The sequence below is a fragment of the Lycium ferocissimum genome, chromosome 2 (assembly GCF_029784015.1).
Source record: "Lycium ferocissimum isolate CSIRO_LF1 chromosome 2, AGI_CSIRO_Lferr_CH_V1, whole genome shotgun sequence".
In the NCBI taxonomy this organism is placed as follows: domain Eukaryota; kingdom Viridiplantae; phylum Streptophyta; class Magnoliopsida; order Solanales; family Solanaceae; genus Lycium; species Lycium ferocissimum.
In genome coordinates, this window is record NC_081343.1 from 71,384,368 (window position 1) to 71,405,732 (window position 21,365).

The 21,365-nt window shown below is 38.4% G+C and overlaps 2 protein-coding genes across 2 annotated transcripts; one reads left to right on the forward strand and one right to left on the reverse strand.

Moving 5' to 3' along the window:
* Positions 1-180: 180 nt before the first annotated feature.
* On the reverse strand, positions 181-1,863 carry LOC132047339 (uncharacterized). The gene is made up of 3 exons (XM_059438361.1): positions 1,712-1,863; positions 1,248-1,456; positions 181-712 (listed from the first exon to the last, which is right to left on the reverse strand). Exons 1-3 carry the CDS (start codon positions 1,819-1,821, stop codon positions 372-374), a joined length of 660 nt encoding a protein of 219 aa, XP_059294344.1. The 5' UTR covers positions 1,822-1,863; the 3' UTR covers positions 181-371.
* Positions 1,864-10,501: 8,638 nt separating this feature from the next.
* Positions 10,502-14,744, forward strand: LOC132048411 (GRAS family protein RAM1-like). The gene is made up of 2 exons (XM_059439314.1): positions 10,502-12,405; positions 13,154-14,744. Exons 1-2 carry the CDS (start codon positions 11,401-11,403, stop codon positions 14,273-14,275), a joined length of 2,127 nt encoding a protein of 708 aa, XP_059295297.1. The 5' UTR covers positions 10,502-11,400; the 3' UTR covers positions 14,276-14,744.
* Positions 14,745-21,365: the final 6,621 nt, after the last annotated feature.

A 21,365-nucleotide genomic window follows, 5' to 3' on the forward strand; every position in this document is an offset into this window, starting at 1 on the left:
AGGTAAAATGAGATTCTTCTGTCCAAAGAGCTACACGACGCAAAGATGAACCTTCTCTCTTTCTTTTCCATCAAGGAGAGATCATAGACTAATTAACCAGCTAACAACAGCAGGACTTAGTTCCTCAGGTCAAAAATATGATTTTTTTTTAAAAACACAAAAACATCTGGACGTGGAGCCTGTTTCTAATACATATCCTTGTATTCACATGCATTTAACAGCATAGTGTGATGCAAGCTTTTGATTATACTGGAAATAAAAGAGACGTGAATTATACATATTATTCCCTATAAATGGGAAATGAAAGTGAAAGAGAAGGAGAAGACATTATGGAACACTTAAAAAGGGAAGCCATCTAAGTAGCTGGGGCTTTAATTTCCACAGAGAGCAACATTTCTCTTAGAAGGTCTGAAATTTAAAGCACTGAGACTATAGATGCACATGTTTGCTTGTTTAGATTTGATGGTAATCTCATCAGTAGTGGTTCTTGTAGAGCCAGGTATATTACATGAAGAAGATTTGCTTCCAATAAGGGTAGCCCTGCAAGAAGTGCCCACTTCTTTCTCTGCAGCACACTCTATTCCATCCACAGAAGGTATCTCCAACCTGTAAACTCCATGTCTGTTGGTAGTTCTGTTCACTGACACTGATACCAGTTCTGCTGTCCTTGTTGCCATTGCCTTGAAGGTGCAGTCTATCTTAACTTCTACACCTGTTCATTGATTTATCCAAATATCAATCGCATTTACCAATTAAGCAACCGTTTATTTAGTACATCACCCGCCCAAGTTTAAACGGGTTTGGATTATGATCCGTTTGTCGATCTGCCCCAACGGGTTGAACTCCAAGATGACCCATCAAACTATCGGATCAAAACTGGTCAAATTTCAAATTAAATCTAAACATACAAAATCAAATTTAGAGATCGAGAATTATGTAAATTTGGTAGATCTTAAAGCTAATAATAATAAATTTTGCTTTCAAAAAGCAACATAAAAAAGGGAGGTCGAGTCATGTTGGGCGGGTTAGGGTATGACCCATGACCCATTTTGACCCATGCAAATTTTGCGTGAATTCGGTGATGACCAACTTATTAATTTGGCCCATCTGGCCCAAATTTGACCAGACCGCTCATTTGCCACCTCTAGTCCATAGGACTATTTTAGATAGCATTACAGAAGATGAAAAATGTTATGGATTTGTGTATGTGCAAGAATTTCACCAAATTTTTGCAAGGAACAGTGTACCTGGCATGAAGTAGCTGTGCCTGGAGAAGGAATTATTGGAGCAAATGTCACAGTAAACCATACCCATCACAGTGATTTGAGGATTAACCACTTTTGCTGCTGCCTCAACTTGCAAAGGTGACGATAGACTCAACCACAAGAAGCAGCATGAAACCACCAAGAGAACAAGTGCAGTAGTAGTCATGGCAAAAGCAAAAATGCAGACTGACCTGAGACTTAAAAGAGTTCAAAAGACTCAGAAAGCAACAGATAAAACTACTTATATGTGAATAGCTAGTAAATCGAGCAGCCTAGTGATTATATTACGTTAAGCAAAAACATTAGCTAATATGGTTGAAGTTTTATGTTTAAAAAGGAAAAAAAGAAAAAGATGTGAGCTAGAGTGAGTGTATGGATAATGAGTAGCGACGACAGCTATGAAAAAGAGAGATCAAAGTTAGAAAGAGGGGAGACAGAGATCGGACCTTATTGCTAGTCGGAATTCACAAACAAACAAAGCATGTGAACTTTCTTTGGAATTTTGTAAGGGTGGATGTGTAGGAAAGAGAGTACAATAGGATGTAGACAAATTCATTACATAGTGGAATAAATAGACCCCCACTTTTTCCTTTCATTTTCATACATGTTTGTAATTTATGGTGGTCTTGCTTCTTAGCGTGATATATATAAATTAACAAGCTGATAGCTGCTTCTTGAATTTGCTACTGTCTATTTATTATTCGACCTACCTAAGGAGGGAGTCACGGACGCTCGACCTTTCTCATATCTTCAACTACTTCACTTTTCCACTGTTATTAATCGGCTGGGCTGATAGAAGAATTGTTTATACTGAGAATCATGTGATCATAGAGTCAAGAATTAAGCCAAGCATAACTTCACATTTATTGTAAGTTGATTTCTCATTCTTTCTTTCTCCTTGTATATGTATTCATTGAATCATTGTTGTAGAGAGGTGACTTCATGGCACTTACTTTTTATTACTCGGTTTTCCATCAATTAGAAACTGCCTACACTTGATTAGTTGGTTATGTCTAAACAATGACGTACCAAGGAATATTAAGCAGCGCAAACATTTTCAATATTGCAATGAACCTGACCTCTATTTTAATCATGTTTAACGTAGTCAAGCTAGTTGTGAGATTCCAAATTTATACAATGAGTTCATCTCCACATGCCAGCCAATGTAAGACCAGGTTATTGGGCTTGGTTACAATTAGGGGTTTCAAATTAGCGGGTTTGAGCTTAATTTGAGCAGCTTAAAATTGATTGGGCAATTAGCAGGAATGCCCTTATTACGGGGTGGTCTTTAAGTTTTACCCTTCAAAATGGAAGTCTTTAAAGTTTGCCCTTCGCTAGGGACTGCTTGGTCACGGGTTCAAACCCCGCTCAGGCGAAAATTTTTAAAAAAATAGCAAGGCATAAATTCAGAAAAGAGGCAGAGTTATAACTCTGCCTCAAGACAGAAAGGGCAAAATTTACAGAAATGGGCAGAAATTGCAAATTCTGCCCCATGCAAGTTTACTGCCTTGGCGTAAATTCGCCTTTTTTTTTTTTTTTTTTTTTTTTTTACAACTTATGCCTTGCGAAAAAAATTAAATTTTCACTGAGCGGGGGTTCGAACCCGTGATCAAGGGGTCCTTAGCGAAGAGCAAACCTTAAAGACCACCAACTTCAAGGGCAAAACTTAAAGACCACCCCAAATGAAGGGCAATACGCGCAAAAAGAAGAAATTGATTGAATTGATAAATGGGTAAAGTTATTTGGGTTGAGATGGACTTGATTAAATGGGTAGGTCATTAAGCCGGCGAAAAGTTCTTTGGGTTGAGATGGACTTGATTAAACGGGGAGGTCATTAAGCCGGCGAAAAGTTATTTGGGTTGAGATGGACTTGATCAAGATGAGTTCAAGTTTAACAATGGGTCATAGCTTAACCCGCTCAACTCTTACCAAATTTAAATGGGAAAAGGATACACAGTGGCCATCAGATATTTGTTTGACTCACATTTGGGCTTAATACCGCGAGTTAGCCATTCGGCCCAAAATTTTGCCAAGTGCTAGCCCAGCCCATTCACTACCCAAAAAAAAAAAAACAGACTTTAGTCGCCATAAAAGAGCGAAAAGTTGTCACTAAAAGGTTCACTACAAAAAGAACATGTATAATGTGTGTATAATTAGTAAGTGTACGTTAATTGAGCCCTCAAAAAATATCCCCAAACATGTATAATATGTGTATAATTAGTAAGTATACATTTATTAAACAGAAATTATACATTTTTCAAACACGTACTATTCTATACAACAACGATACAGTTTCTATACAATAATGATACAATTTCTATACACATGTTGAAATTAGTTGTAAAAAGGCTACAAAATGGAATTATTTTATAAAAAGGCTAATAAACGTCTTATAAGCTTCTTGGGCCATCCGGTTGTCAATTGTTTGGGCCGGATGCCCATTTGTGTCCTTTTCCCAATTTTAATTTCTTGATCTGTTTTCTTATAATTTGTCCTTTTTTTTTTCGTGGATTGCCTTCATTTGGGGTGCTCTTTAATTTTTGCCCTTCAAATTGGTGGTCTTTAAGTTTTGTCCTTTACCTAATACCTCGAGGTTGTGGGTTCGAACCCCAGCTCAATAAAAAAAAAAATCGCAAGGCAAAATTTTGCAAATCTGGTCATGCAAATTCTGCCTCTGCCCATGCAACTTGCAAGGCAGAATTTGGGCCTTAAGGGAAAAAGTTAAAGACCACCAATTTGAGGGACAAAAATTAAAGACCACCCCCAGCGAAGGCCAATCCTGCAAATTGCCCATAATTTGTTCCATTACCAAAGAAAACTAACAAAAGTACTTTATTCTTTATTAGGGCCATATATAACACATTAAATTTAAAAAAAAATATCTTAATTTTTAACAAGGTTTCCCATGGATAATTAATTCAATTTTTATATAAGTTGAATGAGTGAGTCAAAGTGATCTGAGCTAACAAATAAATAGATTGGGGAATCATATTTCATGAGTTTGTTTTACCGCCCAAAATACAGTGAACAAAAGTAGTAGGAGTAGTAAATACAGTGAGGTTAGGTAATTTTTCTTTTTGGGGGCCAAGATGGAAGGGACCGTCTTACGTGGGAGGGAAAAAGGTTGAAACATAATTGGAGTGCAGATACGAAAACATCATTTCGTTTTGATTTTCTCGCACGTCTTTATGTGTATGTACAATTCGGGACTCCACTATATTTTGATATCTTTTTTGGTAACCATATTTTGATATCTGCTCTTGAACGGTAGGCATTTTTACTTTTCCTAGAATGTTTAATTTCAGTTTCTCAAAAGCTATAGCTTGAGAATGTATCTGTATCTTGTATTATTAGCTTGATATATCCACCGGACGAATAAGTTTTTATCATCGATTAAATTACACTAACAGTGCAATACTCGTGCAGCACTGCACTACCGCAAAGGAGAAAGAGGCCCAACTATAAAGGTAATTGCAAATAGCCCAATCAGCTTCTCCAGTTCTCCCCACGGCCCAACACACATTCCCTTTTTCTCTTATGGGCAATTTGCAGGAATGCAATTTGCAGGAATGTCCTTCACTGGGGGGTCGTCTTTAATTTTTGTCCCTCAAATTGGTGGTCTTTCATTTTTCCCTTCGCTTAGTACCCCGAGATCTTGAGTTCAAATCCAGGCTCAGGTAAAAAAAAAAAAAAAATCGCAGGGCATAAGTTGGGATTCGCAAGGCATAAGCTGGCTTAAGATAGAGGTTTGGCTTAAGACAAAATTTTACCCAAAATTAGGCCATCAGGTAGAAGTTTGCAAAATTTCAACAAAGTATTTTTTTTCTTCCCCTTAAGACAGAATTTGAAACTCTAGCTTAAGGCAGAGTTTGAAACCCAACTTATGCCTTGAGTCCAACTTATGCCTTGCGAATCCCCACTTATGCCTTGCGAAATTTTTTTAATTTTTGACTGAGCGGAATTCGAACCCGGAACCAAGGGGCTTTTAGCGAAGGACAAAAATTAAAGACCAGTCCTTTTGAAGGCATTTCGTGCAAAAAAAAAAAAAAAAGATCTCTTATTAAGTATTTTACCGTTTATCAGACTGTTACCGAATTTTCTTTCGTTAGAGATTCGCTTAACACGAAATTACCAATCAGTAGCCACCAACTTTCCATATACGTAATTATGTATATAAAGTGAGAATTATGAAACTACTATAATTACCCACCCTTAATTCTTCTTTTTTCTGGTTTATTTTCAATTTGTTACGCTCTCTCCGATTCCATTTGGCTGGTATAACAATGCAGATTTGGTGATCTCTCTCATTTGATCGCCCGCGTCGTAATTTATGTTTAAGAAATGAGATTTAGAGATACATGAGTCATGATGACGCCACCTTAATTGGGTCTACACTGGCCTTTGGCATTTTGTAAATAAACTGGGTCGTATCAATTTGCTATTTCAATCCCTTTTTTCCCCTATAAGTTGTGGGGTTGATCAGTCTGCTAATAGAACATGCTTACAAAGTTCCAAAGAAATGTACGCGGTTCAGGTTTAGACTAATCGTAAGAGTAGTAGTACTATATTAATAGTGTAGTACAATAAGTAAGGCGCATAAGGGACTAATTCAACAAGAAGATCTAGTAACCAATGTGCCAATCATGTATGGCTCACTAGCAAAAAGCTCATAAAGGACGGAAAGCATAACTTTTTTTTTTTTTTTTGGGTCTGTAAACATAACTCAGTCTGCAACTTTAAATATATTTACATATATAGCCATGAATTACTAGTATAGGCCCTAATCTAGAGTCACGATTCTAGTAGAAAAAATGGTACTCGATAACGTTGTATGTAGTTTATATACTGGTAGTACTTTCTTCCTTAGAAGAAATATAATAGTCGTTCCAGGGAACAAAATATTAAACTGATATTACCTTTATGTATAAATACTCAGAATCAGAACTCTGTGTTACTGTCAATTAAGATTATTTTTTTTATATTATATGTAACCATCATATAAACAAGTTATCCCTTTGTATAGAGTTACTTTCCCTAACATGCTCCCACCGATCAATTTCAACACATTTGAATGTACGTAGTTGTTTTAAAATTTCCACGTGTTATGCCTGCTGCATTTGTTTGAAACAAATTTCATACACGTAGAAGGTTAAAAATGTTTTAACTGTCATGATTAATACTGTGTTTACATTTTTCACAATGCAATATTAATTTCTTTTGCGAAGAAAAAATTATGGTGCAGATTACGTTACTTAGATAAAATCAAGTACTTGGAGCTGCAAAACACAAGGTTAGAACAAGATGATTTTGCATATATATTATGTGTTACCTTTCTCCTCTTTCCCTTATGAGAAGTGGTCCAAATACATTTAATAACAGAAATAATTTTAATACATCACAAGTATACTTTTTTTTGTTATATATATTCCAAAAAGAAAAAGGGGGAAAGTCAGAAGCATAGGTTTTTCCATTTGTTACTTCGTGGCTTCCAGTGATCAGACAAAAACCTACATCTATCAACTGATCATTATGCTAATTAATTATATTGTCCATGGATTATTTTTTCTTATTGTAGTAGTGATGATATATATATATATATTACACATCTGATCTGAAGGAAAGGGAGAAAAGGCCCGCTACTCTTTCATTATTCGTCCTTTTTTTCCTTTGCAGATGAATAAGTAATCAATTGAAATCCTCTGAAGGTTATAAAGTGGCGTACGCAGGATTTTCCATAAGCAGTGTCACCATGTAAAAGAGTGAACAACTAAATAAATCACTATAATGATATTTATAAAGACAACTCAAATCATATTAATAAAACTCATTGCAAGTACATTATCACAACTCTCCTCGACGAGATTTCATCTTTTGCAAGGTGTACTCATGTTCATATATAATAGGCTCATTAGAAACATTACTAAATACTTATTTTTCTATATAAGTCACCAAACAACCATTCAAAAGCTCATGAACAATAAAAATAAAACTTCAAGCACTTAATAAAAATTTATAGTGAAGAAAGTACTAACTTGATGCGAAATCGGGATACCGATGAACAGAAACAAGAAGAAACTTACAAATATCTTTGAAATTTGGGCAGCCAGCAATGTTATTTATTAATTATATTCTAATAGAAAAAAGAACTTAGGGTTTTAACTTCTAAATAGTAACATTTATTTTCTTTAGGGTTTTAAATGGAACTGCCATTTTATTTAGGAGTTTAAATGAAAGTGCCAGCTTTTTTAGGATATTAAAACTGGCAGGTTAAGGCAATGAGTCCAAAAGTTCTTTTTTACCGAAGAACAACCACTAGGTTCAGTTCTTTTAGAATTTTAATAAATGAAAATATTAAAAAACATTGAGGAGGCTTCGCGAGTTCGAACCCGTGGCCTAACCGCTTGGACACCGAGCAACTTTTTACAAGCGGTGTCCTTTTAATAGTTTTACCTTCTATTTTCATTTTATTTATTATTTATATATGTATATATAGTAAAAAAATTCGACGAAGCAGTGTCACGTGACACCCCTCGGGACAAGGTAAATCCGCCCCATATAGCCGCATGTCCATAGCATCATTTACGCAGATCGTCTCACTAAATGCTGATTGATGCTAGGTTTTACTCTTCTATATACACAAAATTATAGTCTACTTCTTCTATTAAAAATCAAAGTATTAAAACATTTTATAAGACTCAATAAGTTGATAACCGTTTTTACTTTTTCTTAATAACATATAACATTTGTCTCTCAAACAAATACTTATTAAATACCAATATTCATTGCTTTCCTCTAAAATATGAACAAGACAAGAGTAGTAAATATCTCGTAGACGAGGTCATGTTTCTGGGGTGAGACCAAAGACCTTCTTTTGTGGTTATATGACGATTTATTACACGTGACCCTAACTTTCTTGCCGCTGTGTTTAAACTAGTGTTTCTGTGATGGGAAAGGTTAATAGGTTAGTTACATTGTAGATATTTTTTTTTAAAAAAAGAAAATTATTAAATATAGTGGCAGGAAAGGGAAATAAGATTACAAAGTGAGAGTCGAGTGTTCACTAACAAGATGAAAGTTCCAGTAACCAAATAAACTGCACGGCTAGTTTACAAATAAGAAACTATCAAATTAAAATTACATTTAGTAAGTAATTAGCGACAAATAAGTACTTGTGCAACAATACATCTCTCTCATTGGATTATCTGAGAAAAGTTAATAAGTTGGTAACATATGTATATTTTATAGTGTATATTATTGGAAACGTTATAATAAGTTGTTAAATTAATTCAATAGTGGAAAAATAAGCTGAGGAGCGTGATAAACAATTAAATATTATCCAGTTAGAAATAAGGTGGGGTAAACTTTAATTTGGGAAGGTGGGAAATTAATGAAGAAAAAAATGCCGACTTTATGAGGAGAGAAAAAGACAAGGGCAACCATCCTAGGGCAAATCCAGGGCATATATAAGCGACGCCACATGAGACGATCGATGTCAATTTATTCTATTTGTCACCAATTACCCCTACTTATCCACCCCTTTTTACATTCTTCTTTTCCTCTAATCATTTTTTCCCTTCAAATGTCCATGTTCGAAAGTAATTGCCGACTAATTCAAAAAGATTTACTATGAAAAGATTTAACGTTCCTAACAAAAAATATGGAATTAAGCGAGGAAGAACCTTTAACATTGGACACTTGGAGTTTTTCACTTTTCTTTGTTACCTCTCTACTTCCTCTTTCACTCTCAGTTTCCCTCTCAAACATCGGCCCTCAATTTATCTTGGAAAATGACCTACCACCCTTCCTTGGCTAACACTTGGAGTTTTAAAGTTTAAAGAATAAATCTACAGTGACTTCTTGACGTTTATATTCGATCGGCTAACGTAGTTTTTGGCTAAAGCTGAAACTCTTTCAATATTGAAAGTTTACCTCTTTGTTTCTGAAGCAGCTTCATGCCACCTTTTCTTTTACAGAATTAATTGCGCATTAACTTTCAAGAAGAGAGACTGGAAATGGAATTTAGAATACTACCAGAGAAAATGTGGAAATGTAAGCAAGAAGGTTACAACGTAACTCAACGGCAGATCGGATAGCTCTTAAAGTTGAATTACTTAGCACGAACACCCAAAGATTGCACTTATACTTGTCATATAAATGCTGGACATTTCAGGATGTTATAATGTCCCAAGTTAGTTGAGGAAATTAAATGAACTGTTTGTTCTTTTTATGATGGGCAATTCTCATATCATGAACTATTAACTTTGAGGTAATTGAACTGCTAGCTCCATTTTCTCAACAGCGGTCGAAGCGAAATGAAAGGGATATTAGATAAACGGAAAAGGCTTAAATATGTCGTCAAACTATCGAAATTGACTCATTTATGCCATCAAACTATCGGAAATGGCTCATTTATGCCATCGAACTATCGGAAATGGCTCATTTATGCCATTCGTCAATAGTTTGGCTCATTTATGTCATCGCCGTTACCAAAATAACTCATCCATGCCATTTTTCATTAACGCTGATTTTACAATACCGGATATGCATGTGGCCTCCAACTAGATTATGGTCGTGGGTGGGTCGGGTGTATGGGTCGAATTTTCTTATTAAATTGGGATTTAATATTGGGTTGGTTTAATTAAAGGACGTATACCTCTAACTGAAGGCCACGTGTCATATATGGTATTATAAAACCGGCGTTAAGAAAAATGACATAGATGAGTCATTTTGGTAACGGGCGATGGCATAAATGAGCCAAACTATTGATGAGTGACATAAATGAGTCATCTCCGATAGTTCGGTGGCATAAATGAGGCAAACTATTAATGAGTGGCATACATGAACCATTTCCAATAGTTTGATGACATATTTGAGCCTTTTCCATCAGATAAATGCACTTGGAACTTTTACTCCAAGAATAATAGACACCAAATTACTTCCCCTGTAAGTGTTGTACAATAGGGACTACAAAACTAGCGATGCTAGGTGAAACTAGTATGTTGCGGATAGATGCACCTAGATTTTTCACATTTGTTTGAACTATATTTATAGAGAGTTTATGTTTTGTACGACAACAGTGTAAAGAATATCCCTTTATTAAGTAAAATTGACTTACAATAACAGGTAACTTTTCATATCAAGCTTGGTATGGTACCCTAAAATTTGAAGCAACAATTTGTTATAATTAGTCATATATTGCACTGATCGTGTTCAGAAAAATCTTCAACGATATCAGTGTGTATATAAGCTAAAACTCATTTGTAAATATTACACCTAAAATATATAAACATAAGCACGTTAGAAAACTGTTCAGATATTTGTTAAATGTGGAAAAGTATTTTTGGGCAGGTAAGCTGGGAACTAGCTAAAGTGACTTCATTGTTAACCTAGAAAGTAGCATTGCATTTATCTAATATCCCTTTCATTCCGCTTCGACCAATCCCCTCTTGCGGATTTCACTATACTCCCATTATTTTAATTTATTTCATACCAGCAACTGAAAGAAATCATCCTTTTTATTCAAAATTCCCAACTAATGCTCTAGCTTTCTTTTGCCATCGTCAGCTGGGCCGGCCCAGGATGGGGCCCACGCCACGAAACTTCGTACAACTGGACCTTATGCATCCCATGGGCCCCACTATTTGCTTGCTTTGTTATGCACTAGAACCATAAACACTACAGTACGTAGTTTAAGAAAGAACAACGCACAAAATAAAATGAAGTGGAATCAACCAACCAGCTAACCGAAAATTTTAGTAAAAGTATACAAGGTATAATTCCAAATCCCATTCTCAGGACGAGAGAAGTTGATAAAATTCACTAACTTCCAAACATGCCAAAATGAAAAAGTCACAGATTTTTCCAAGATTTTCTTCCCTCAAATGCTACAGCCTGGACGAGCTGACGAGCTCTTTTCCAATTAAAAAAAAGATTGAAGGGCCACAAGCATTCAGCTTTTAAAACCTCTTTCTTTTCCTTTTAGCCTGATTTTCAAAATCAACTGCCTTTTTGTCTCACGAGACCTTCATATCATAACCATTTCTAAGTTCCCTGGTAACTATATATAGGACACCAAATCATAATAATAAAGGTTGATTCATCAGCAGAAACAAACTACAAAAAGCAGGGGCAGTGAATGAGTGTGATGAACAATTCTTTGTGTGGTAGCATGGGGAATTTAAAGAATGACATAAAAAGTGAGGTTGGCAGCTTAAAGAGTGAAATAGGGAGTTTAAAGAGCGAGAACTCATACAGCAAGCTGCCGATAGATGACTCTCTTGCTTCTTCTGAATCCAAGAAAGTCTCCTCTGACTTTGAACTTAATTGTGGCAGCTTAGCACCTACCAGTCTCACTTTCCCTGCCAAATTCGAAGTGGACGATGATGTTGAAATCCAATCTCCTGATAACTCAAATTGGGAATCCTTCTTTGCTGATCAGCTCGAGGGAGATTTCATGATCTCTTCCCCCATCAGGAACCTTCCCTCGCCTCAACCTGCTTCCAGTTTCGGTACTACTACTCACAATAACAACAACAACAATAACTATAACGCTTACGCACATCATCAGGGAATTCATGGGCCGAGCATGATGATGTGCTCCCCTCCTCGTTCTCCCCTGGGACCTAATAATTACCACTCGAGTAACAAAGGCAAGGGTCTGAGCCCACTCCAGAGAGTTTTCAACTCTCCTAATAATAACCAGTTCATGCAAATTGAGAGTTTTAACCTGCCAGCTCTTGAGAGTTTCTTGGATGATGATTATGACAAGGAGGATCTAGCATCCTCTTATTCCACCCTCAAAGTTTCAGGTAGTGGTGTAGCAGGTTCCTCTTCCGAGTCGTTTGATGCTCTGTCGGTAGTTCCTGATTTGTTGGAGTGCCTGGCGTTGCCAAATTCATCATCCAATACGTCCGGTAGCTTTATGGGATCATTACTCAGCAACACATCTGCCGGCCAAGTATTTAGCCAAGACGATGAGATTTTCCAGACGGGTTCTATCGCTCCTTTGTCACAACAGCTACATCAAGAAAGGCAGCATGAAAAGCAACAAAGACCAATACATGTTCAACCACCATCAACACAACAACAACATACGCAAATTATCAATCACAACTTAGTTGTTGCTGCACCTGATCATCAGGTACTTTATCTATAATTTTCTAATTCTCCTTTCTTAAATCTATTGCGATGACACTTATCGAGGGTTTACCACAATACCTGTGAAACAGTATCTACCTCTCCCTCCGTTTCAATCTGTTTGTCTTGGCACAGAGTTTAAGAAAATAAATACTCCTAAGACTTTTAGTCTTGTGATCTTAAATTATAAAGATTGGTATATATACCAAAATGCCATATTAATTTTGTGTCCTAAACATGCCTCATGAGATGTTGAAATTAAAAAGCTTCCAAATTAGGAAAGACATTCATTTTTAAACAGACTAAAAAGAAAATTAAGACAAACAAATTGAAACGGAAAGAATAGTACTCATGCAAATATATATATATATATAGATATATTTACTGTCTTTCCAGTGCTTCTGATTTAGTCATGGATCTTCCTTCTTCACAACAGAAGTAGTTTTCTTTATTTAATAGCATGTAGGAAACCAAGTCAAGTTTAAATTGCAACATGCCTACAGTGAATTCTAACGGCTGGCTTAATTATCACCATGCAAACGTGCTTGTCCCTCTGTGTATGGACAGAAGGTGATTAATAAAAGAGCTAGTCCTTGTCATTCCACAAAATTGGACTCATTGAATCAGCTTCACTAGACATATAAACTATTGCTCATGTGAAGACGTTTCACTAGATAGCAACGTTTATTTTAATTTCCTACATAAGTGGCACTATATACTAAAGAAGTATAAATTAAATTGGGCGCATGCAGGAACAGGACAGTGGCTTACAATTGGTGCACCTTCTCCTAGCTTGTGCAGAAGCAGTCTCCAAAGAGGACTACATGTTGGCAAGACGATATCTTCACCACCTGAATCGAGTAGTCACCCCTATCGGCGACTCCATGCAACGTGTCGCTTCCTGCTTCACCGAAGCTCTTAGTTCTAGACTTGCAGCAACTCTAGCTACTAAACCCAGCACTTCTAACCCTAAACCTTTTAACCCTTTTCCTCCTAATTCCCTCGAAATCCTTAAGATCTATCAGATTCTTTACCAAGCCTGCCCTTATGTCAAATTCGCTCATTTCACAGCTAATCAAGCCATATTTGAGGCATTCGAAGCTGAAGAGCGCGTTCATGTGATTGATTTAGACATCCTTCAAGGTTATCAATGGCCGGCTTTTATGCAAGCGTTAGCAGCCCGACCAGGTGGTGCTCCGTTCCTTCGTATCACAGGAGTCGGCCCGTCTCCCGAAGCAGTTCGGGAAACGGGCCGATGTTTAACCGAACTGGCCCACTCCCTGCATGTTCCGTTTGAATTTCACCCAGTGGGCGAGCAACTTGAGGATTTGAAACCACACATGTTTAACAGAAGGATCGGTGAGGCTCTGGCCGTGAATTCGGTGAATCGACTCCATCGAGTTCCAGGGAATTGTATTGGCAACTTGTTAGCTATGATCAGAGACCAAGCCCCAAATATAGTAACAATCGTAGAGCAAGAAGCTAGCCATAACGGACCATATTTCCTAGGCCGGTTCTTAGAAGCGTTGCATTACTATTCGGCGATATTTGATTCGTTGGATGCAACATTTCCAGCAGATTCATCACAGAGGGCAAAATTGGAACAGTACATATTCGCACCGGAGATAATGAATATAGTGTCGTGTGAGGGAGGGGAGAGAGTGGTGCGACACGAGAGGTTGGAAAAGTGGAGGAGGTTGATGGAAGGAAAAGGGTTCAAAGGAGTAGCACTAAGTGCAAACGCAGTGACACAGTCAAAAATATTACTGGGACTCTACTCATGTGATGGTTATAAATTGACCGAGGACAATGGTTGCTTGCTTTTGGGCTGGCAAGATAGAGCTATTCTTGCGGCCTCTGCATGGCGATGCTGATTTAATTTCTCCATTATATTGCTCCCTTTCCTTCTTCTCAAATTATTACTTGTATGTGTCGATTAACCTTGTTTTCTAGTTTTCATAATGTTTCTCTTTCGGAATGTGCTGATTTATGTTTTTCTTAAGCACATAAATCAAAAGTCACGGAAATGCCCAAGAGGAAAAGGCAATGAAACAGAATTATCAAAGTTCTAGATAGTTTTTTTTCTTGTGTGACCAGAAAAGGACCTCTAAAGATGGATTAGGTCAACATTAATTTATTCATGTATTATGCTTTTTTTTTTTTTTAATTAAGTCAAATCATTCGTTTGAATATTATAGTAATACGTACAAGGAAGGGATAGCTCAAATTGCTCCTCACTGTCGTAACCAGTGGATTAGGTCAACATATAATCTCCAATACGTAACCTCCAGACTTGAGGATGCTGCTTAAGTAATTTTTGGGGAATTTCAAATCATATGTCCCTGTTGTAGCAAGTAACTTTACTTACTTTCAAGATTATATATCTAATAATTTAAAAAGGATTAGAAAATGGAGAAAACGAATTACATAATGACTATAAAAGATTTTCAAGCATCATCATGTCATTCCCTTACACATTATTGTAAGAAAGTGTTTTCCCTTGCATAATCTCGTCCCTTGAATGGGTTGATATACATGATTTACAACATAATTGTAGGCTACAAATTAGGAACTAATTTGACTAAATAATTCTAACATATGCTATCCTAAAATAGAAGATTATAAAATATATATTTACTAAATAATTACATAATCTAACACACCCCCGCCGGTCGAAGCGGGAGGTTTACGAAAGGTTGGACGTAGCGAAAATCATCAAATAGTACGCGCGGAAGACCTTTGGTGAAGATGTCGATCTAACGGGACGGAACATGTAGGACACGAACTTCGCCACGTCTAGCCTTTTCACGAACAAAGTGAATGTCCATTTCAATATGCTTGGTACGTTGATGTTGTACATTTCCGGACAAGTAAATAGCACTCACATTATCTGATAGACCAAAGTTGATGTACGAATAGGACAATTGAGTTCAAGCAACGTTACGAATCGACTCGAAGACAACATTACTTGACCTACGTGATGCCTTCGGCAACAGACTTAGATAGAGTAGGTTGGCGCTTGGAAGACCAAGAAATCAAGTTATCCCCAAGATAGACACAATAACCCGATGTGGAGCGTCGAGTGTACGGACATCCTCCCAGACGTACGTATATGATAGTAGGGACGTAGAGAGGATTTGTATAAATGTGTGCCAAGTCGTGTACCTCGAATGCAACGCAAAATGCGTTTTAATGCTTCCATATCTTGGACTTTGGGGTCATGCATAAACAAGAAACTGTTGGATGGCGTATGATATGTCGGGCGAGTGAATGTCAATGTAACACCGTATCTTTGACCTAAGCTTTAACCGCGATCCTAGACTTAGAAAATCGGATAAAGAATGTAGGAATTGAGATTTTTTCGTTCGGTTGTGATATGGTGGTTTACGCCGTGAACGATGGTCGTATTCCAATTTACGCCCATGAACGAAACCAAGAATTTGACATTACGGAATTTGACATTTTGAGGTCATATGGTTAAATACGGACCGTATTTCACTTTACGGCCCGTATTTCAAAACGTGTTTGGAATTTGGGAAAACTTCCTTGATGAAAGTTGTAGAGCATTGAAATACCTTTCATATCTTACGGGGGTCAAACGGACATCTGCAAGAAGTTATGGCCATTTTACTGAACAGAGGCAGTTGTCCATATTTCAAAATACGGCGTTTTCAAAATACGGCCGTATTTTGAAATCTGACCAATATTTAACTGTTTATTTTTCCAGAACAGTATATATTCGTCCATATCAGTTCTAATCATTATTTTTCATTCCTTGAAGACCTAGAACGACCTCACCCCAAACTCACGTGGTAAGCTTACTCTAATTATTCAGTTCTAATACATATCCTTGTAATCTAAACAAGGAAATCATCATTCCTAAAACTAGGGTTTTCAAGAAAACCCATCTCAAGAGATCAAAATTCAAGGTTTTGGAAATCTCCTTCAAAGCTCGAGTATTTAATTCGAGTTTTGGAGCGACTAAGGTATGTAGAGTTATTATCTGGTGGGAACATCATTGTTCTTCCCCGCGCCTCAAATCCATAAAATTATGATTTCTCTACTAAACTAGGGTTTTAATACAAAACTAGGGTTTTCAATACATGCTCATGATAACCTAGTCCGTGTCATTATATTATGTATGAATTGTTATAATTCCATCATTGTGTTCTTAATATTTCTTTATGATTATTGAGAATCGCAATCTATGAAAACCCATATCTTGTATTCCATGGGTTCTTGCGTGCATGTTTTTGAATAAAAATGCTTATTTCATGAATATCCTATGTCTACAAGTTTTCATGCAATGTATTTTATAACTATGTTCATACCATGACTCGAATACGTACGTATACAAACTTTATGAAACCATATTTACAAGTTATTTCATGAAACCATGTTTACAAGTTATTTCGTGAAATCATGATTACAAGACAAGTACAAGTTAATTCACGAAAATCATGGGCTTCTTAATATTATGTTCGTATTTTTTGGGAGTTGCACGGATGCATGGATAGCGTAACCACCGTTTCGCTCCCCCGAATAGGACGATACCTTAACTTTACGAATGGATCCAATACCGCCTCAACCACGGCAAGGTATGGAGGCTCTGGTCCGAGTCGACAGTACCGGACTCCGCGTACCCCACGTGGTGATATCACGTAGTCGGTTTATGAAATGCCTCTTATCATGTTTTACGTATGTTATATCTATATATGTATCCATGCTTATACTCGTATAATTATCATTCGTATCCCGAGTTTTCGGTTCTCTGTTATTTCATGTCCCGTATTTATTTCATTCGGTTGAGTACAGTCGATTGATGTCTTGATCCTGTGCGTTTCCCACGATGCGGAGTACGTATTTACGGGGCCGCGCGTACGCTCGGTAGGATTTGCTCGTATCGGCTTATTGGTAGGCCCGCACTGCATTCGGGGTTTAGTTAACTTTTGTTTTATGATTAGTTATGCATCTAAGGTATCTTTGGGGCCTTGTCCCGGTAAGTATGTTTTCCGGTCGGACTCGTGATAGAGGTTTCATAGACTGGCAAGTCGGTTATGTTATGTCAAGAACATGATTCATGATTTAAACAAGTATTTCATTAAATTATTATGACATCTCGTGTTTTATAAAAGCTCATCACGTTCATGCTATATTTTCGCTCATTTATGCCTCGTGATGATTCGGCGAAGCCATGTGGTTCGCTCGGTCACATGCGATACGTGTTTCGCCCAGGCCATGGTTCGGGGCGTGACGGTTATTGCAAGCACCTGCCGGACGACGATACTTCGTAGGATCTCGCTACGAGGCGCTTGAAGAAGCGGCGGGATTCCTTTTGTGTCCCGGCCCCAGTGAGGCGAGGCTTCTGTTTGTAACACATACAAATCGAATATCCCTGCGTAAGAACTGCGAGACATAAAGAGACTATTGTTGTCCGGGGAACGACAATCCCCGAAAAATAGCTCGACGGACCCAGTCTTTCATTGCGAATTAGTAGCTAACTTGGACATCGAGAGAGTACGAAGATGCGATTAGAATAATATCATCCACTATAACAAAATGTAAGCAATATCTTTTCCACGACAAAAGGTGAAGAGAGAGTTGTCGGATGTACTATGCGAGAAACCAATGGTTGCCACGTATTCATGGCCGTGGTGCACAACTGTAAAGAGACTTACGCGAGAGACAAACATGATCGGGAATCCAGGAATCCCAAAGGTTGATACATATAGGTAGAAATGTAAAGCATTCTTACATCAAGTGAATGGGCCAAGAGCGAGATAAAGCAATAGTAAGAACCACGCGGATAGTTGCGGCTTGAAACCGACCCTTAGGACTGAACGTCTCTGATCAACACGGAAAAGACGGGCTTTATGCCTGCTCGAAAAGAACCATCGCTTTTTAATAAAGACGACATTTGGAGGACGAGGGACTGATCCCGGCTTACTATCAATAAGAGCATTATATTCATCTTGCGTAGCATTTTTCCAATTCGGGTCATTAAGGGCACCGACGTGATTCGAGGAATGGGAGATAGAATTGGTGGTGACAACAATTGATTATGGTACTTTGAGTTCGGCTTAAAAAATCCCCGTGTTGACTACGTGTAGTCATGCGATGAACGGGTGGGGGGGGCCCCGGGGAGAGGGGCTGCGCTAGCGTAGAGGGAAGGGGGCGCAGGATGAAGAGGCCAGGTGGGTGGCCGGTCGACGAAGATGGGGGAGCTCGGGTGGTGGGTTGCAAGAGGGAGGGCGCGTTAGAGACGGTGGCCTGGTCATGCAGGATTCTCGGCTAAGGGAATTATCATCGTCAAAAATCATATGAGGTAGGAGATGGAGTATTTATTTGTGAAAATGGAAAGGAATGGCTATGATTATTTTTCGGCTCGATAACTCATAGCATTTGTACCCCCGATGATTGGAAGGGTATCCTAGGAAGACACGTGGGTGGACTTTGCGAACATGAATTTTTGTGGAGGGAAAGAGAGAAAAACATGAACGGCCAAAGACTCGGAGATGAGAGTAGGATGGATTCTTTTGATAAAGAATGTGAGTGGGTGTCTTATATGCTAAGAGTTTAGAAGGAGAATATTGTGTAGACGTTGCCATGGCCAAGGCGTGATGCCAATAGGAGGGCATAGATGCATGGGCAAGGAGTGTACGAACAATATTATTGATCGATTTAATTTTCCGTTCCGCCTTACCATTTTGGGGGGAAGTGTGGGGACAAGAAAGCGGAAAAGCATCCGTTTTGTTCACAAAATTTATGAAAAGGACCATTATCAAATTCACGCCGTTGTCACATTGAAAAGTTTTGATTTCTTTTTCAAGGCGAGTGAGAATGAAAATCCGGAACGACAAGAAGATATTATAAACCCAGGACTTTGTTTTGATGGGAAAAGTCCAAAAAAAATTTGTGTAATTGTCAAGAAATAAAACATAATATACGTGACTTGAAGAGCTAAGAACGAGGTGCGATACATCGTCGGTGAACAATGTCAAAGGGCATAGTAGTAGTTGAAAGAGAGTCGTAAAAGGCAATTTAATTAATTTCCCCGAGAGGGCAAGAATGACAAACATTGTTTCGAGCTTTATTACATTCAATCAAATTACTACTACGTAAAGAACTAAGAATAACATCACTAGATGACCTAAACGGAAGTGCCGGATATGAGGAGAGATGACACTAAAGCGAGATGGTGCGAAAGACGAGATGGCTCGAAAATTTTTGAAGAATGGATAAAGATCACCCGAACTCTCACATCTCGTGGGTTTGCTCCCCGTCGTAAAATCCTTCACAAAAACCAAAGGGATCAAATTCAACGAAACTATATTATCGATAGTAAATTTACGAACGAAATAAGGTTTTTGATGAGTTTAGGTGCGTATAAGACATTTTTTCGAAGAGGGATTTACTTGAAGGGATGTATGACAAATCGTACTGCCATTACCGCAACTGATGCCATTATTTTTGCTCGATTGATAATAGGACAGGAAATTACCTTGGGAGTTGGTCATATGAGATGTGGCTTCGGTGTCCGTATACCCGATTCTTGTCTTGCATTATGTGCGTAGCTTGATCAATATATGTGGCGCGTACCCGCACGGCCAGCGATGACCGAGGGGCACGAAGTGTGTGGAGGGAGAGGGCGGACGCCGGTGTGCAAGTGGGGGTGGGGGCAGTAGGGTGACCCGCGGCTATGGCCCCAGGCGCACGGTGGATAATACCGCGACGAGGCGGTGGGTCCTGTGTTGCCGCGGTGTGCGGTGGTGCGTGCTTGTTGCTTTGTCCGTTGCGGCCCCGCCGCAGGTTGTTGTGGTTGCGCCCGTGCGACAAAGACATTGTGGGTGGGGAAACAAGAAAGCCGATCGAGCGAGTCGTGAATGGCGTGTCAGACATCGAGCGGACAACGTCGAAAAGACGGGGAGAGGGTACGGTCTTTGCAGGAGTCGAGACAACCCTCGAGAAGGCGAAGCACAAGTCGTTCGTCGGAAACTTTGTGGCCGACGTTGGCAGGTTGTCTGCAAGAACTTTTAGCACAGTGCGGTATGCTTTCACATTCGAAAAATCCACCATTTGGTGTTGGTGAACTTTGCATCAAGCGAGAGCCTAGCCGATTTATTGTCTGAAAAAAGATGAACAAGGCGGTCCCAAGCCTCGTTGCGGTGTCCTCTTGATGAATGATCGTGTTGAGAAGATCATTCGATATCGTACCATATATCCATTCTTGAACAATGTCATCTAACCGTTCCCATAGGGCCTTAACATCGACGGCGGTGGTGGCACGGTGGGGGGCGGAGGTAGGATGTGGTCGATCACCAAGTTTGCACGACAATGGAGCTTGAAGAGGGTAGCCCGATTCTTGTATTGGCTTCGTAGTCAAGCATAATAGGAATGCATGATTTGATATTGGTGACGGTAGTCGCAGGATGCAACTTGGAGGTGTCAGCCATGGAGAAGAGGAGGGAGAATAGCCGAAGGAGAGGAAAACGAAAAGAGGGGGGATCGGTGGCCAAGGGGGGGTCGGCGGCCAAGGGTTAGGGTTTTAGGATGCTAGGGTTTTTAGGAGAACCTAGTCTGATACCATGTAAGAAAGTGTTTCCCTTGCATAATCTCGTCCCTTGAATGGGTTGATATACATGATTTACAACATAATTGTAGGCTACAAATTAGGAACTAATTTGACTAAATAATTCTAACATATGCTATCCTAAAATAGAAGATTACAAAATATATTTTACTAAATAATTACATAATCTAACAATTATCTCTCGTTTCCTTTCGGAAAAGTGTGAATGGTGTCATTTACTATCTGAACCAGAGCATAACCAACGTCGTTATTCTCAAAATCAAACACTTTTTTAGTGTACAAACTAAGGCGTCACGAACTTGCTGAGAGCCAGAAACAGCGAAGCTGCATTGATTTTACCGCTCTTAGTAAATAAATAACCTCGAATACACAAC

What these genes read in the sequence shown, in the direction of transcription:
- LOC132047339 (XM_059438361.1), bottom strand. Translation starts at nt 1,821, where the DNA reads ATGAATTTGTCTACATCCTATTGTACTCTCTTTCCTACACATCCACCC. An exon ending in GAATTCCGACTAGCAATAAG is followed by an intron (nt 1,457 to 1,711) that starts GTCCGATCTCTG and finishes TTTAAGTCTCAG; the next exon opens with GTCAGTCTGCATTTTTGCTT. An exon ending in GCACAGCTACTTCATGCCAG is followed by an intron (nt 713 to 1,247) that starts GTACACTGTTCC and finishes ATCAATGAACAG; the next exon opens with GTGTAGAAGTTAAGATAGAC.
- LOC132048411 (XM_059439314.1), top strand. Translation starts at nt 11,401, where the DNA reads ATGAGTGTGATGAACAATTCTTTGTGTGGTAGCATGGGGAATTTAAAG. An exon ending in TTGCTGCACCTGATCATCAG is followed by an intron (nt 12,406 to 13,153) that starts GTACTTTATCTA and finishes GGGCGCATGCAG; the next exon opens with GAACAGGACAGTGGCTTACA.